The following is a 16,398-nucleotide window of genomic DNA, read 5'->3' as shown; positions in this document are numbered from 1 at the left end:
TGCTGGTGAACTCCAACCCGGGGATGATTTTTTAATTCCCTTCTCGGAAAATCTTAGTTTCCTGTAGTTTTTTTTGTTGTTGTTGTTGTTGTTTTGTGTGTGTGTGTGTGTGTGTGTGTGCAGAGTTGAGGCCTTCTGGCCTTCCCCCAATTTATTTTTATTTCTGTCTATGTGTAGATGCCCAAGGAGGACAGAAGAGAGTATCAGATGCCCTGGTGCTAGAGTTACAGGAACTGTGAGCACTGCTGAACATCTCTGTAGAACCACACAACTTATTTTTGCTGCTTTGGTTTTTGTTTTGTTTTTTTGGTAAAATGTAAATCAAGCTTAGAAAGACCAACTGGTGTTCTTTGATTTCATCCGTAGTATTTCATGCATCTGAAATACTTTCACACATGAAAAGAATATAATGTGATTTTTATTTTACTAATGAAAACACAAAACTAAATATAGAAAATTTATTTTACTCATTCTACAAATATGATAATATTGTCCTGCAATGTATTTTGGAAACAAGTTATATAAAATTCATTCATTTTAACTAATTAATTATTTTGGTGAGAAGGGGTCTTTACTATGTTGTAGCCCTGGCTGGCCTGGAACTCATTTTGTAGACCATTTCAAACCTGCAAGGATCTTCCAGCTGCAGGCATGCACTACTGTGCCCAAATTTTTGTTCTTAATTTAAAGAAATAACTTCCGTGGTAGGAGGAGAATGCTCTATACCAAATAAATTCCAGCACAAGTGAATACTGATCGCTAACGAGCTGCAATTTAGAAGCTGGGTTTTACCTTCATAGAGAGCTCCATTTTGTTCTTCTTCTACTGCTTTCAGGAAGAGTTCTCGAGCCTGTGAAATAAAAAGGTTTAAAAAAAAAAAAGCTTTGAAAATCCGTATGGTAGGCAGACAAACCAGGTGTGATGGCACAAGACCTCAATCCAGCACTCGAGAGGCAGAGGCAGTAGGTCATCCATATGTGTGGACAGCCTGGGTTCATGAAACCCTATACAAAAATAAATAAATAAATAAATAAACAATAGGAAGTAAATTTATAGTAGAAAGACAACATTTTCAAATGATGCTACAGAATTGTACATCCAAAGCAAAATAATGGATTTTGACCTAAGCTTCTCAGTTTACAAAATAACTCAAAATGGATTATCAACTCAAACACAAAACCAAAAAAAAAAAAAAAAAAAAAAAAAAAAACCACTTGAGGGAAAATGAAAATCTTGGGGACATAGGTGGCTCTTATTGTGTGAGTGACACAAAAACACACAGTCCACCCTGTAAAGACTCAGGCTCTGAGGGGCACCCTGCTGGGATGTGATGACAGGTGGGGACAGCCCCACGTGAGAGCAAGACAGTGACAGGGGTCAGGCAGCAGCTAGCACACAGAGTACTTCCAGTGTGAACAGCTACGAACTCTCCAGATTAAGGTAATGACTGATGTAACATGACAACATGTTCAGTTTAAAATGTAACAAAACAGCAACTGTAGCTCCCAAAGGCCCAGGTGCCCAGGTGCCAAGTGAGATGCGGCAAGGCACACACAGGAGGCTCAGGCAGGGAGAGCACGGTAAGCTCTAGGCCACTCTACCTACACAGGGAGTCCCAGGCCGACTGGACTACAGGGGGAGAACCTGTCTCAAGACAAACACAAAACAAACAAAAAAGCCAGCAAACAAACGTCCTTTGAAAAGGCTTGAGCATCTGAAAATTTCCACCTCTGCCTTTAGGACTTCTGCTGTAAATTCTAGACATCCATTTTTTCAGACACTAGGTGAATCTTAAGAGGCAATAAATAAACAACAAACTTTACATGAAAATGTTAGGTGATAGGAAAATAAGCTGGTATTAATTACTGGATAAGATGTCATGACCGAATCAACTTAGAAAAGAGAAAGTTTATTTGGGTTCACGGTTCCAGAGGCTTGGAGTCCATGGCGGGAGGAGCGAAGGCATGCTGCAAGAACGGGAAACTGAGCGCTCGCATCTTTACAATTGAAATGGCATGAGTCTTTCAACTCTCAAAGTCCAGCTCCAGCAACATACTTCCTCCAACAGTGTCAGCAGGGACGGGGCACTCAAACACCCCAAACTATGGGGGACGCTTCTCATTACAGTAATTACACCACCCCAAACAGAAGCAGTGCAGGGCAGGTAAGCGGGAACACTAGTCAAAAAATGTCTCCACATCAGAAAACGTCATTTTACTTTACAAATACACCTCTCTATCACCAGAGCTGACTAGAGATGAATTATTAGATCACTTTAGCACTTACCTTCTCTTCCTTTGCCAGTTCCTGCCTTCCTTTGGTATCTGCAGCTGCTTTCAGTATGGAGCCTCTTCCTGCTCTGCAAGGCCGAGTTTCTAAATTACTAGAACCTACGCCTGGGGTAAGTTCAAACATCCACTGAGCTCTGAACATCTGGAGCTGTGCCTGTAACAAAAGGGTAGTTGAGGAACCATCAAGAGAAGATAGTGAGACTCTGGAGTGACTTAATAATATGCCCAGTATTTATTTCAATGTACTTTCTTGAAATTCTAAGGCCAGGAAAATCAATCTCTCTCTATCCAAATACCTGATAAACATACTTTAAAAAAAATAATTTTCTGCTTAAAACTTTAAAAAATGTGTATCAGCTGGAAGTGAGTCTGTCTATATAACAGAAAGCCTGAAAGTACTGGGGAATAAGCCCTGGCGTGGGGCCTGAACTTTTGTGAATGCCGCACATTCAGTAGATATTACAAAGCTGAGAAGTTCTATAGCTCAGCCCAAATAAACATTCTATACTCCAAAAAGGAAATCCTTCAAAACACAGGTCATTTCAATATAAAACACGCACAAAGTCAAACCCCTTATGTGCTTGATTGATTTTAAGGGAGAAATTGTTACCCCAACTTCTAAAACCAGCCAAGTTTTCACCCCATCTGGCTACTGCCACAGCAGGGTGCCTTCAGGCTCCCCACGTGATGACCTGGCTCCCCGTGAGAGCAGTTTATCCTCAGAACCCCACAAGACCAGCCCAGGAAGTCCATTAAGACTGCACTAGAGCTGGGCTTCTTCCTCTTGTCTCCATTTCCCTCCTCCCTCCCAAGGCACTGACTCTTCGGTGTCCTGAAGAGCAATCTCCACTTCTCTGTTTCCCTCCCAAGGAGCTCAAGCCAGAACCATGTATGTTATTTGTGGCAACTTTTAGAAAATGTGTCACAGATGTTCTAAGAACGTTCTGTACAGGGCTTTGGTTCCCAGACTCCTCTAACATGTTACAGTCATGTCTGACCTGCAGACCTACATCCATTATTTACTAAATGACATGGACCAAATAGACAAGTATGATTAAGTTTACAAGTTTAATAATTAAATTAACTACAGTAATTAATGTAATATACAAGATTTACCTCATCCTTGGAAATGGCAATAGTGTATTTCATATCATGTTTCCACCATTCCTTAGAATGAGTAATGGCTATTTGGGTCATGTGACACTTTTCCATATAAGTAACCCTGGGCTGGAGAGATGGCTCAGCCGTTAAAGGCTAGGCTCACAACCATATAAGTAACCCTATGATAAACATCTTTTAACATGTATATTTACTAATTTTTTCCATTATTTCCTTAGATTTAATTTCCTGGAGAATTGCTGTATCAAAAGGGAAGGCATACTTTTAATTTTGATACACATTGTTGTGTACCTACAAGAAAAATGGCCATTTATAATCTCAAGTGTAATGTGCAAGTGGTTTTACAATCCAGATAGAAATGGACATTATTCAATAAACCAGTTAAATTATTAATGAGGCATATTATCTCTTCAAATATTTAACAGCCATTTATATTTTCCCATTAACTGTCTGTTCACCTTTCTGTTTTGTGTTCCTCTGATTTATGCACAAAATCTATATACTGAGGATTCTAAACCTTTGTTCACACGGCAAGCAGTTGTTCAAGCTATTTCCTTCAACCTTCTGATGCCTTTTGTTATGCACAGGCTTGGAACTTCTAAGTGAGCAAAAATCAATCTTGTTATTGAAGGTTACAAGTTTTGAGTCATGCTTACATACCACTGAATACTTTAAGCCTACATTCTGGGGACCAGTGCAATAGTTCAGCGGGTAAAAGCACTTACTGCCATGCCTGCTGACCCTAGTTCTATCCCTAAGACTCACAGTAGAAGGAAAGAAATGACTCCCACAAATTGTCCTCTGACCTCCACATGGGCGTACACGTGCACACATGCACACGCAAATAAATAAAAGTAATAAAAAAAGTTTTAAATTACATACTGAACTCCAAAGCTTCAGTTATTGATATCTATTTTTACAGAAGTATGATTTATGTATGCTATCCAAGCCAGGCAATGGTATTGCATGCGAGGTTATTCTGGTCTACAGAGGAAGCTTCAGGAGAGCCAAGACTACATCTCAAAAAACAAACAAAAAAGAATATGAAAGTCCAGCTAAGCTCCATGCAAAGAGCTGACAGATGCTCCCAATGGGACCAGTTTCCACACAAGGGACGAGCGGTCAGTACAGAACTGGAGACACGTGCCTGCAGGTCTCCTTCCGCAGGACTCTCATTGTCATCATCACCCACGCTGACGGCATCAGAATGACAATCTTCCTCTGCTTCTGCCTGAGAACAAACCAGAACAACATCAGAAACTGTCAACCGGTACGACGCCTTTGAGTTTGCGGAATGCACTCTGAAGACAGAGGCTGGACAGTGCATTTAGGACCCTGCTGTTTATTGCAAAGGAGAATGAGCCTGAGAAGCATATTCTCTACTGCACCACAGGAGTGTGGTAGTATCACCATCAATCTTAAAATCTTTTTCAAAAACTGTAATATCAAGTCCACTCATGCAAAAGTCATTTTGAGCCGGGTGGTGGTGGCACACACTTTTAATCCCAGCACTTGAGAGGCAGAAACAGGTGGAACTCTGAGAGTTCGAGGCCAGCCTGGTCTACAGAGTGAGTTTCAGGACAGCCAGGGATACACAAAGAAACCCTGTCTACAAACAAACAAGTCATTCTGAGTCTAGATTTTGCTATCTATAAATGTTTCTTTGGCCTCTATAAACTGTATCTGGATCTAGAAGAGGAAATGGAATAAAGTCTGGTGAGTCGCTGCTCTCTGAAGACCACCTCACAGGTGACGTGTTCTCCAGCAGGACCCAGGTGTCCTGAAATGCAGCTAATAAGTCCTTTCAGCAGTGTTCCAAACACAATTATTTCAGTCTGCCTAAAAGCAAAACATTTTCAGAACAATTTTGTGTTCATAAAGTTCAGCAAGTTAAGGGGACTACAATGTCTCGTGCCAATGAAATACAATTGCTTCTCTCCAGATAACTACTTTGGTAAGTTTAAATGATGCCAATGAAAGAAAATTTGGACTTTAATTTTTGTAATACCGTAGAATCAACCACCAGGCTTTAGTTTGGGAGCTGAAGACGATTCTGCAGTTAAAAGCATTCTGCACTTCCAGATGAGCCAGGTTCCGTTTTCAGCACCCACGTGGTGACATACATCCAGGGGATCCACCTCAGCCTGGCATGCTATCACATGCCTTTAATCTCCACAAAGAAAAAGGCAGGCAAATCTCCTTGAGTTAGAGGCCAGCCTGGTCTACAGTGAGTCTAGGCCAGTGAGACCTTGTCTGAAGGAAGGAAGGAAAGCAGGGAGGGAAGGAAGCCCTTCTCTTTTTCCTTTTTTTTTCAGTGCTGAGAAATTGAGTCCAGAGCTTTGCACATGGTAAACAAGTACTCTACCACTGAGCCACTTAGTTATATCCCAACCAAATCAACCTCTTCTATTTTATCTATTATAAACCCAATCTTTTACACTGGAGTGACTTCAAGTGGAATAAAGGTGAATTGAATTATAGTATGCAGCTTTGGGCTTAAAACATGTTTCAGTTTACTATTTCCATTGTATCCTTTTCGTTTCAGTAAACTAAATAACTAAAATAATCCTACTTCCCAGGTCAGTGAAGCATTGCCTCAGTTCAGCCTGTTAGCTAATAACTTACCAGCAAGGGGAACTTGTTCAACACTCACTGTGATTGGTCCTACACAGAAATGTGGCAATGAGGGAAGTTAGCTAAGAATAATAATAAAACCAATCTTCCTGCCTCTAGTATGTATACACACATGCAGAAGGGTACATGTACAGTTTCATACACACATGGACCTGCACACACACACCACCCCAGAAAAAAAGAAAAGCCAAAAAAACAAAAACAAAAACAATTCCATCTAGTTCCAAGGATAGCAACTTTTATAATAGCAAATTTTAGCTGTAAACTATTTCAGGAGAGAAAAGGTTTTGTTACCACAGGTCTCTGAACAGAGCAACCACACTTGCACCACACACAGTGCAACATAAACAAGCTCTGCTCATCCCTTATCTCGGGCAAACAGACTCCCAGCAGGGGGCCAATACCACTTGACTAGCTGGTGCACAGTGAAATGCTTGCTGCTCTATAAAGGTTACATCAGTGAAGACATAAATGAAGCAGCATCAGTTCTAAGTCTGGAGCCTGGGTTTGGATAAAAGGGCTTAGAACCCTCCAAAAGGTCCCTGTGTAAAAGGCATGGTCCCTTAGGTTGGCACTCCTGGACATTGAAGGTACCTGTAGAATCTGACCTAGCGGGAGCGCCTGAGTCATGGGGGATAAATCCTTGAAACACACTGTGGGGCCCCTTTCTTTTCTGTGTCCCGACTCCTGAGGTGAACATTTCCGTTCATGTGTTTCTGCCATGATGTGCTGTTTCATTAGAAGCTCAAAGCACTTGGATCCAGAGTTGATCCTCCAGAACCTTGGGCCAAAATGAATTCTTTACAAGTGATACCAGGAATTCTGTTGCAGTAAGAAACTGATCTACTAGGAAATACATGCGAGACTCTGAGATGCATAGATCCCTCTGGGAAGCATGCTGCTCTTTTTTAAGAGTCGACTTATCCTTGCAAACCCTCAGTGAGCTAATATGAGAATACAGAGTCCAACAGAGTATCCTTTTAGTCGGGCAGCCTTCTAGCTATTACCTGGCAGTCAGACTAAACTAACTCCATCTGAAGAGCTTCCCTTGTTCACGCCAGGTGGCGCTGCTTGTTCTCTGAACCTGGACTACCATTTTCCTCACTTCGCTGCTCCTACTTACCATCAAAAGTCAGGTAAAAGTTCACCTTAGCAGCTTTTCCCAATTACCTTTTTGTTACCTTAGTTTTGGATTGAAAAGTATTTGTTCCCTTCAGTGGATTGAGTGCACTGAAGACAAAGAACATATCTGGTCATCTCTGCTATCTTTAGGACCAAACACACTCCGTGATTCTTGGTCTCACTCTGTATAGCCTAGGCTGGCCTTGAACTGGCAGAGATTTTCCTGCCTTGGACTCCTGAATGCTAGGAGGAACGGAATTATAACTGTGAGCCACTACGCCGGGATCTCTCCATTTTCTTTGGAGGGACTCTGTGGAGCTGGAGAGAGAGCTCAGCAGCTGAGGACTTGATATTCTTCCAGGGAACCTGAGTTTGGTTACCAGCACCCATGTCCATCAGCACACAACAGCTCCAGGGGACTGGAACCCTCCTCTGGCCTCTGCAGACACCTACACATCCATGACACCCTGTCTTAGTTAGGGTTACTATTGCTGTGATTAAAATGCCGTGGCCAAAAGCAACTTAGGGAAGAAATAGTTTATTTCGCTTTTGCTTCCATATCACTATTCATCATCAAAGGAAGTCAGAAGAGGGGTTCAAATAGGGCTGGAATGTGGAGGCAGGAGCTGATGCAGACAGAGGTCATGGAGGAACGTGGCTCACTGGCTTGTTTCTCATGGCTTGCTCACCCTGCTTTCTTATAGAACCCAGGACTATCAGGCAAGGCACAGCACCACCCACAGTAAATGGACTGGGCCCTCCCCCATCAATCACTAAGAAAATGCCCTACAGTGGATCTTAATGACAGCAATTTCTCAACTGGGGCTCCCTCCTCTCAGCCGACTCTGGCCTGTATCAAGTTGACATAAAACTATCCTGTACACATACAAATACACTCACACTCACATTCACACACGAATTTAAAAACAATTTAATTTAAGGAGACAGAGAGATCTGTAAAGACAATTGGAGAAGATCAGGTACAGCACCAAAACCCACACCATACAGAATGCCTACCTCAAAGACAAGAAAATGGGAAACCTGAAATAAGACATCTCTTTTCTCCCGAGTTTTCCCCACTGAATCCACTGTTAACCTGATTTTGAAAGTATGACCTGGGATTTTACTACATTTGATCAATTTCAATGCCACTTGAAACAGGCGCTTAGGAAATTTTCAGTTTTTTCGTAATAGAAAATTACTCAAGCATCACTGTATACTTGAATCAGTTTCTTCACAGATGGGGTCAATTAAATACGAAGGTTAAGGGCTTCATCCTGGTCAGAGAACCACTTTTGAAAGTTTAGAAGAATAATCAATTAGTACGTTTTCTGTTCCGGATTAGTTACATAAAGATAAATCGTCTCAGCCAATTCACTTAAGGAACGACAATCACCTGGGTGGTCTAGTCAGTCTGTACCTTTCATTCTTAATTCGTTCAGCCCTAGCCGGAGATTAGTTTCTTAGTCATTGCAGAGACTACACATTCCATGCCACAGTCCCGTGAGACCAGAGCAGCTTAGCACAGTCGCTCCATCTGCACACAGAGAAGCGGCTTAGGCCCTCGCTACCACGAAATTAGATCGGAGTCCTCCAAGTCTGCCAGGACTGCCGGCCAATATCATCATCCTAGCCGGGCCACTGAAGCCTCGGGGGCGTGCGTGCGTCCTAAACTCGGGGCTCCCGAAGACGCAGAGATCGTCTGTGGGCCCTGCTGCCAGAACAGGAGCAATCAACAAGTGTCTCCGCTTTCCAGGGCCACCTCCCTGGCACAGAGGCCAGGACCGCGCACCTCAGTCCCCACTCCCTGCTCGGCCGGTCTTGGGGCGCCGAAGCCGGCCTTTCCTCGGCTGGCCGTCAAAGCTTACCCTCACCCGGGGCCGCCTTCCCGCCCCGACGGCCCAGCCCGAGCTGCCCGCCCCCTCGCGGTTACCATGCTGGCGGGCGGCCGGCCCAATCGAGGGGCTCCCCGCGCCCGGCTCCCAGAGGGGTGGCGGCTGCCCGGTGTCTACTCCTGTCCGTCTGCTGCAGCGGGGCTTAGCAGAGTTCTCGGTCGGAGAAGCGCACCAAGCAGCGGCAGTAACTGCGGGCCCGGCGTACGGCAGCCATCTTCGCGGGACAGGGGGTCAGGGGTAGGCGCGCTGCGGCGGCCGGGGACTCGAGGTGCGGAGGGGTCGCCGGTCGCCAGCGGAGGCCGAGCACCGAGCGAGGAAACGAGCGTCGGCCCGACACGAGCGATCTGGACGCAGCGCCCAAGCTGCCTGCTCTGCTACGGAAACTGCGCCGCCGCGCCGCGCATGCGCACGGCCGCCGCCGCCTGCCGGGTTAGCAGCCGCCCGTGGCGGGCCAGGCTGATGGGCCTACTGTGTGCAGCCCTCCGCGTGGCCGGGCTGTCCCGCCTCAGTCAACCCGCCTGGTTTTGGTCCTGAGGACACCAAGGCAGCAGGGAGCAGACGTTAGCTCCAAATGTTTAAACCTGAATTTGGAGTTGAGTCCCTGAAGCGATCCTAATCGGACGCTAGGGAACTGAAGTTTAGGCGGCCTGGGACACTGGGGGCCCCGCCGGAATGCGAAGAGTAGTAGCAGTCATTGCACCCCACAGACTCAGGACGGAAGAAAACAGACGCTCGTGCGTGCAGCCGGAGAATGGGACCAGCCAACGCTAAGCAGGTCGAACTACAGATCCCACAATACCACGGAGGAAGGACGTGCCTTTCCTAGGCCCGAAACCCGATTCCTGAAGGGGGGGGGGGGGGGACGACGCAACGAGGCACGCCGGGATTTGTAGTCGCCTGTACCACGTTGAGCCGGAACTTACACTCACCCACCCCCAGCCCTGTGCCACTTCTTAAAGCCCAAACATCCGATTCCACGTCAATAGGAGGCACTTGGATTGCACGTTTTAGAACTTTTTCACCTACAGACATATGCTAGCAAAACTTACGGGCTTCGTAGCCTTGCACAGACATTTAGACAACATTTATTGAGTTTCTGTAAGTGTCAGGACCTAACCACCAGGACGCTACGCTACATTCATCCGACTTCACAGAATTTAAAATTTTATTGTGCTACTTTATTCTGGAGCTCATAAATGAAGTACGTCTTCGGCAAAGAAATGGAGGTAAAAGGGACGGGGTACAACTTGATTACAGTAAGAAATTGCAAATCCTATGTGTGTTGTTCTTTTAGTTTGTCATCCACCGATTCCAGTTAGTGTTGCCTGCTGGAATATTGCCCGATCTTGATGACTTGATTTTGTAGGAATAATCATAACTGCAGTGGGTTAATGACAACTATCATGTCATGTCCAGAAAGCAGCATTTTCGAGCACTCCTCCCGATCCCTAGGGCTCTCACATTCTCTCCACTCCGTCCTCTTTAATGTTCCTGGAGGTGGGAGCTGGGGAATGGATAGAGATGTCCCGTTTAGTACCGAGCACTGACGCTTATTCCCCCCAGGTTTTTGGTTTGGATTTTTGTTTTTTCGAGACAGGGTTTCTCTGTGGTGTATCGCTGACCATCCTGGAATGCTGTAGTCCAGGCTGGCCTCGAACTCAGAGATCCGCCTGCCTCTGCCTCCAGAGTGCTGGGATTAAAAGCGTGTACCACCGTTTTGTAAATATGGAATCCACCTCTACATGGAGACTGTCCTTGTCTCCTGCATTAAGAATTAATCTAATGGGATAGGTCAGACACTCGGCTAAGGGAACACCCCAAGGAAGATGGGTTCATAAGATAATGTAATTTTCCTTCCCAGAATTCCCGTCTCCTGTACATTCTCTGGAAGACAGCATAACGTGTTCACCTGGGTCTGTCTGTTCAGGTCTGCCTGAACACTTTTTTTTTTCCTTTCTTTTTCTTTAAGATTGTAGCCAGAACCTAAGCATGCTTTTAAACTCTCTAAGACTCTGAGCTTCCTTGCTCCTTCTCCAGAGTTACCCTTTCTGTCATGTGACTGCAGACACCATCCATACCTGCTAGTCTGCTCTGTTCTCTTCCTCCTGGCAGTTCAGGGTTTACAGCTTGCCAACCCTAGGCTTTTCCTTGTTCTTAAGCTTCTGCTTGGGTTCATTTTTAAGTTCTTTTATTAATGACTCTGCTTATAGGACTCAGCCAACCATAAGCTTAACAGAAACAGATCACCCAAAGGAAGTTCTTTTCTTCCAACCATTACCGCTGGCCAGTGTAGGACCCAGCCATGATAAGCTTTATAGAGGCCTGAGTTTCAGTAGTTTTCCTTGAGGCAATACCTGGTTGCAGGAAGGACCACATTAACTAAGATTACCCAGGCACCACCCAAGAATAGACTGTCCAAAGGAAATTCCTAATGTTCTACTGTTGTAGATAGGATCACTGCCAGCACACACTCACCAGGACACCCCTAGACAAATGTCAGCCAATCATGCGTCCTGAACCTTAAAAATCCCTCACCCCCACCTTTACTACTATAAAATCCCAACTCTAACTGAGCTCAGGCTCTCCAATTATTCCAATACATTGGACACACGGAGAGACCAAGTTTGCAAACTTGTATAAAATAAAGGCTCTTTGCTTTTACGTATGGGACTCGGTTTCCTTGTTGGTTTTTGGGAAACTTCACGGATCTGGGCATAACACTGCTCAGACTTCCCAAGATTTCTTTCCTGCCTTTTAATTCCTTTTTTAATCTTTTTTTTTTTTTTTCCAGACAGGATTTCTCTGTGTAACAACCCTGGCTATTCTGGAACTCACTCTATAGACCAGGCTGGCTTTGAACTCACAGAGTTTCGCTTGCCTCTGCCTCCGGAGTGCTGGAATTAAAGGCATGTGCCACCATACATGGCTAATTCCCTTTTTAAAAAGATTTCCTTACTTTTTTGTATGTTTGTGTGTGTGTGTGTGTGTAAGTTTATGTGCACCACATGTGTGAGGGACAGGTGAGTGGTGAACCATTTCATATAGATTCTGGGGACCTAAATCCAGGCCTCTACAAAAGCAGTAAGTGCTTAATGGCCAAACTGTCTCTCCAGCTCCTTGCTTCTTAATTCTTTAGTCAGCAAAGGAAAGGATGCTGACCCTCCACCCCAGACAGCATCCCTTAGGCCAGTTATGAGTCTGCGTTAACTGCTGCCCACCGCAGAAGACACTTCCCTGACTAGGTAAGGTTGAGAGTAGTGCTAGTCTCTGGGTATAAACAAATACTGAAAAGGCAGTTTAACAGCGTGTCCGTTTCGTAAAGCAACAGTCATGGATCTCCTCCATAGAACCTATAACCTCCTAAGCCATAAACTTTTGACAAGTCTTACTATAACAAACATGACTTTCTTCCTGTGGAGCAGGTCTCAGAGCCAATCAGAAAGCAGTTGATTTTACCAGTGCCACTACTGCACCAGGGGACACATCTTGCCTAAATCCTATGTTTTATAAAGGTTCTCTCTTGTAGATGTTTTTATTTGTACATTATGTTAGCCACCTATTAAAACTACCTTTCTATTCAATGGAGGCCAAAAATTCAATGGTTCTCTTTGTTTTTAAGGGGACTCTAAAATTTAGGTCTTCCAAGAAATTTTTTTCTCCTAATTTTCTTTTTAAAATAGGTTCTAAATGAAAAAAGCGGGGGGTTATAACAAAAGAGATTGGAATTTTTTAAAGGTCAGTTTTCAAAGGAAAAAGATGTGAAATAGTTTCAGAAGTAGTCGGTTTCATCGAAAAGTGTTGAATGGTCAAGGTAGGCTGACCAACTAACACAGATGTTTTCTGTTCTCTTAACAAGTTAATGAAATAATAAAGCTTGATAAAATAAATATTTGTGAAGAGAAATTGCGTACCTGCTTTATTAAAGCGCTGTTTGCTTCACAGTGAGAGAGCCTGTTTTATTAAAGCACAGCTATAACTCACAGCTGCTGTTCGATTTTAGTTGGGCTATCCAGGAGCCCTCATCACTGGTTTTTATTATCTCAGCACGGATTTACAGGGTTATCATTTCCCGAGGGCCAGAATTACTAATCCAAGCTAGTTAGTAACCCAGTGGGCCTCTGCCAAAAGTAGACCAAGATAGTTCCCGTATTTGCAAGGTAGACTGGCTTGGTCCATTAAATTATACTAAAACTTAATCATTTTAGTTACTTTTAAAATTGCCTTTTATGGACACTATATGACTAGTTCGGCTCTTTGTCTTACGTTCACTGATGATGATCTGTGATTTTTCACTTGCCGTGTGGGTTGGCTGTCATAGAAGTAAGCAAAGAGATAGATAAATGTTGGCAGAAGCCTACAGGAACTTGACTGTCTTGTAGGTTTCTTCAACAGAAACAGACGCAGTAAGTGCTTGCAGCTTTAGTAAATTCGGGGTAAGTTAGTAATGAAAGGAAATTGTTATGGTGATGAGCTGGGGATTATTTTGTTTTATTTTTAAGACAAGCGCTGGTGTAGCCGAGTTGTCTTTGTAAGCTTGATCTTTCTGCTTGTACCATCTCAGTGTCAAGGTCAAGCCCAAACTGGGAGAGTTAAACTTACCAAAGATCAACGGTGGAAAACGGCTACTGTGGCAAAATAGTGTTCTTTAGAACGGTGTGGGTCTCCAGACTAGCAGCATCTACCCCAGGAACTTCTGGTGTGAGGCCTAGCCATTTGTTTTTACTAGCCTTTTAAGGGTACCTCTGTGGAACAATGAACTCCAAGGGCAGGGGGAGAGGGGGTACTTTGGAGCTTTCAAAGTGCTCCAGAGTCTTCCCTTAAGATGATTTCAGGTAACGTCTACAGTATTATTTATTTATTTTCGGATTTTTGAGACAAGATCTCTTTATATCGTCCCGGCTATCCTGGAACACACTATGTAGACCAAACTGACCTAGAATCCACATAGCCCTGCCTGCCTTTATCCCCTCAGTGCACGTAAATACTGTTTTCCGATGGTCTCCGGTGACATCTGTGAAAGGGTCGTAGGCCCCGCCTCCCCCCAGGAGCTCCAACTCCCAGGTTGAGAACTGCTGCAAATAGGGCTAGATTTCCTACAGCTGCATGGGAAGGAGAGCAAACAGATTGCAACTGGATGGTGTCCCACGTGGAAAGGTATCCACCGGATCATTCAAACTTAAGTTAAAACAATGCTGAAAGCGGTTTTCTACGGTGGTTAAATACAGGCACCAAAATTCGTTGTGAGTATACAATTTAATCGCAAGCAGGAAAATGTTTTCAGCAGGGTTCCCCTTCTTTGCGTGTACCGGTTCAGCCTGCCTGGCAGGTGGTGGGTCTGCAGCGCCAAGGTGGGCTCTTTGGAGCCTGGGAGCTCAGCGCTGCCCTCTGCCGAGCGTCCGGAAGATGGTGGCGGTGCAGGGCTGCGCGGGGCCAGCGAGGGGAGCTGCAGGGCAGCTTTTCCAGGGAAAGCGGCCGGTCGTCCCCACTAGAAGCCACTCTCTGTCTTTTGTTTGTTTTGCTACCGGAGGCCGCGGAGCGGCGGGTGCCTGCTGGATGCCACGCGCTGCCGGGTGTGGATTTGCCGGGCTCGCCCGCTCGGATCCCACTACCCTTGCCTGCCGGGCCGCTCGAGTGCACGCGCCGCCAGGCTGCAATCGCCGCCAGTAAGTGGGGCTGGGGCTGGAGGGCTGAGCCGCGACCTGTCGCTGGGTGTTGGGCGGTACCGGCTGACCCGAGCGAACTCACAGCCTGGAAGGCTAGGGACTGCGGCTTTCTCCGTGGACCTCGCCCTCCTGTGGATCTCGTCTCTGCCGAGAAAACTCCCGACCCCGGGGCTCTTGATGGGTGTGTTTACCTTTCCTTCTGAAGAAGCTGAGCATCCTAGCCTACTTGAAACCCCTCGCGGGTGGTGGGATCCGGGTGGGGATGCGAGTGGGTCGGTGCTGATGACTTGGGCTTACCATTTCCCTAACTAGGCCCGTGGCAGCCGCACAGGGGTCTGAGCAAAAACACTCAACACTTACTCGGAACCATTTTCCCCCAGATTTCCTTCTACTCTGATTTCTTTACTACCACTCGAACGTCTCAGACGTTTGGAGGAAGATATTGAAAGGTTTTTTTTTTTTCAGAGCAACTATTTATTTTGTGGTGTTAACCTTTTAAAAGTTTGACACTAGCATTTATGGCTTGTACAGGGGGTAAAATTAATGCGTCTATCTGCAGGGGAAGGTATTCGCTTCCACTTCTTACTCAAGAGTAGCTTTTACTAAGCTGAGGACAGTCTACACTGGATTTTGCACACCCGACTAGATCTCTGAGCTATTGACAGTTTTGTTTTATAAATGTGGCCCCAGCGCTCTTTGTAGTAAGAGGAGTTTAATAACAGTTTTCATCGCACCCATTTCCTGGTGAGTCGGGGCTTCGGGTGTGTCCCAGGAATGCATGCTGCCCTTGCATCATACAAATCTAAAAGAGCTTTAAATTAGTGTGGTCAGCATATAAGTTATTTGAGAAATCTGTGTACTGTATGCATGACTGTTCCAGGAGTTAATGTATGCATAAATATGCAAATCTGAAATAGTTTCTGAACAAAAAAGCACTACAATCTGGTGGATTCTTTAAGGCCTTCCTAAGGGCCTACGATTATAGAACACTGGGAAGTCAGAGTAGAACTCAGGACAGTGATGGGAGTTTTTGGTTTTTCTAGACAGGGTTTCTCTGTGTAGCCCTGGCTGTCCTAGAACTCGCTTTGTAGACCAGGCTGGCCTCAAACTCCCAGAGATCCTCCTGCCTCTGCCTCCCTAGTGCTGGGATTAGAGATCTGCCCGCCTCTGTCTCCTTAGTGTTGGGATTAGAGATCCTCCTGCCTCTGCCTCCCTGTTTTCAAATGGCATCCTGGGTCAGCCCCTGCCTCAGAGGTGCAAGCTTACAGTGGCCCCAAACACTTTCTGCTCTTCCCTTTCTACTTTGCCTTATCCCTTTCTTGGGTCATACTGGTGACTGGGTGGGAAGAGGGCAGCCTCAATTCTCAGTGAGACCAACCAGTTTCTGATCATGAAGGGGTGTGCTGTAGGTCCATGGAGCCCACCTGAGTAGGTAGACTCCTGCCATTCTTGCCAAGGGAACTGAGCATTTATACCAGTGACAAAGAAACGGTCTCTCTTGCTGAAGTTTCTTCCCTGTTACAGAGTGAGGAGCTGGCCATCTGGAATTCTGCTGACTGGCTGTTCAACCCCACCAAAGCCCTTTTCATAGTTGCCGTGTTCTCTTCCCCCTCTTGCTTTTTAAGGTCCCAGTAACACTGAGGATTGTTTCAACTTCCAAGCATTTGAACTATC

General features: G+C 45.3%; 2 protein-coding genes across 6 annotated transcripts in view; one reads left to right on the top strand and one right to left on the bottom strand.

The window, feature by feature from the left end:
- The window catches only part of Fbxo9 (F-box protein 9), a 32,375-nt gene extending 22,585 nt beyond the window's left edge, over positions 1 to 9,790 (bottom strand). The window contains exons 1-4 of the mRNA XM_041679414.1: positions 9,100 to 9,790; positions 4,558 to 4,641; positions 2,287 to 2,445; positions 793 to 850 (exon numbers count right to left, since the gene is read on the bottom strand). Of these exons, the coding sequence (XP_041535348.1) occupies positions 793 to 850; positions 2,287 to 2,445; positions 4,558 to 4,641; positions 9,100 to 9,102 (304 nt within the window). The 5' untranslated portion in view covers positions 9,103 to 9,790. The remainder of the gene's footprint in view (positions 1 to 792; positions 851 to 2,286; positions 2,446 to 4,557; positions 4,642 to 9,099) is intronic.
- Positions 9,673 to 16,398, top strand: part of Cilk1 (ciliogenesis associated kinase 1) — a 65,512-nt gene continuing 58,786 nt past the window's right edge. For 2 of the 5 annotated variants that reach the window (XM_041679408.1, XM_041679409.1), the window contains exon 1: positions 9,673 to 10,287. The gene's annotated coding sequence lies outside the window, so the exon portion shown is untranslated. Of the gene's footprint in view, positions 10,288 to 14,503; positions 14,725 to 16,398 lie in introns of those variants that run through there. The other 3 variants (XM_041679411.1, XM_041679410.1, XM_041679412.1) reach the window with 2 other exon arrangements.

This window comes from Microtus oregoni, unplaced genomic scaffold (assembly GCF_018167655.1).
Source record: "Microtus oregoni isolate MIOR12 unplaced genomic scaffold, Mior012 000032F_ref0000030, whole genome shotgun sequence".
In the NCBI taxonomy this organism is placed as follows: domain Eukaryota; kingdom Metazoa; phylum Chordata; class Mammalia; order Rodentia; family Cricetidae; genus Microtus; species Microtus oregoni.
Note: the sequence above shows the minus strand (reverse complement) of the source record. Positions and strands in the feature narration are given on the sequence as shown.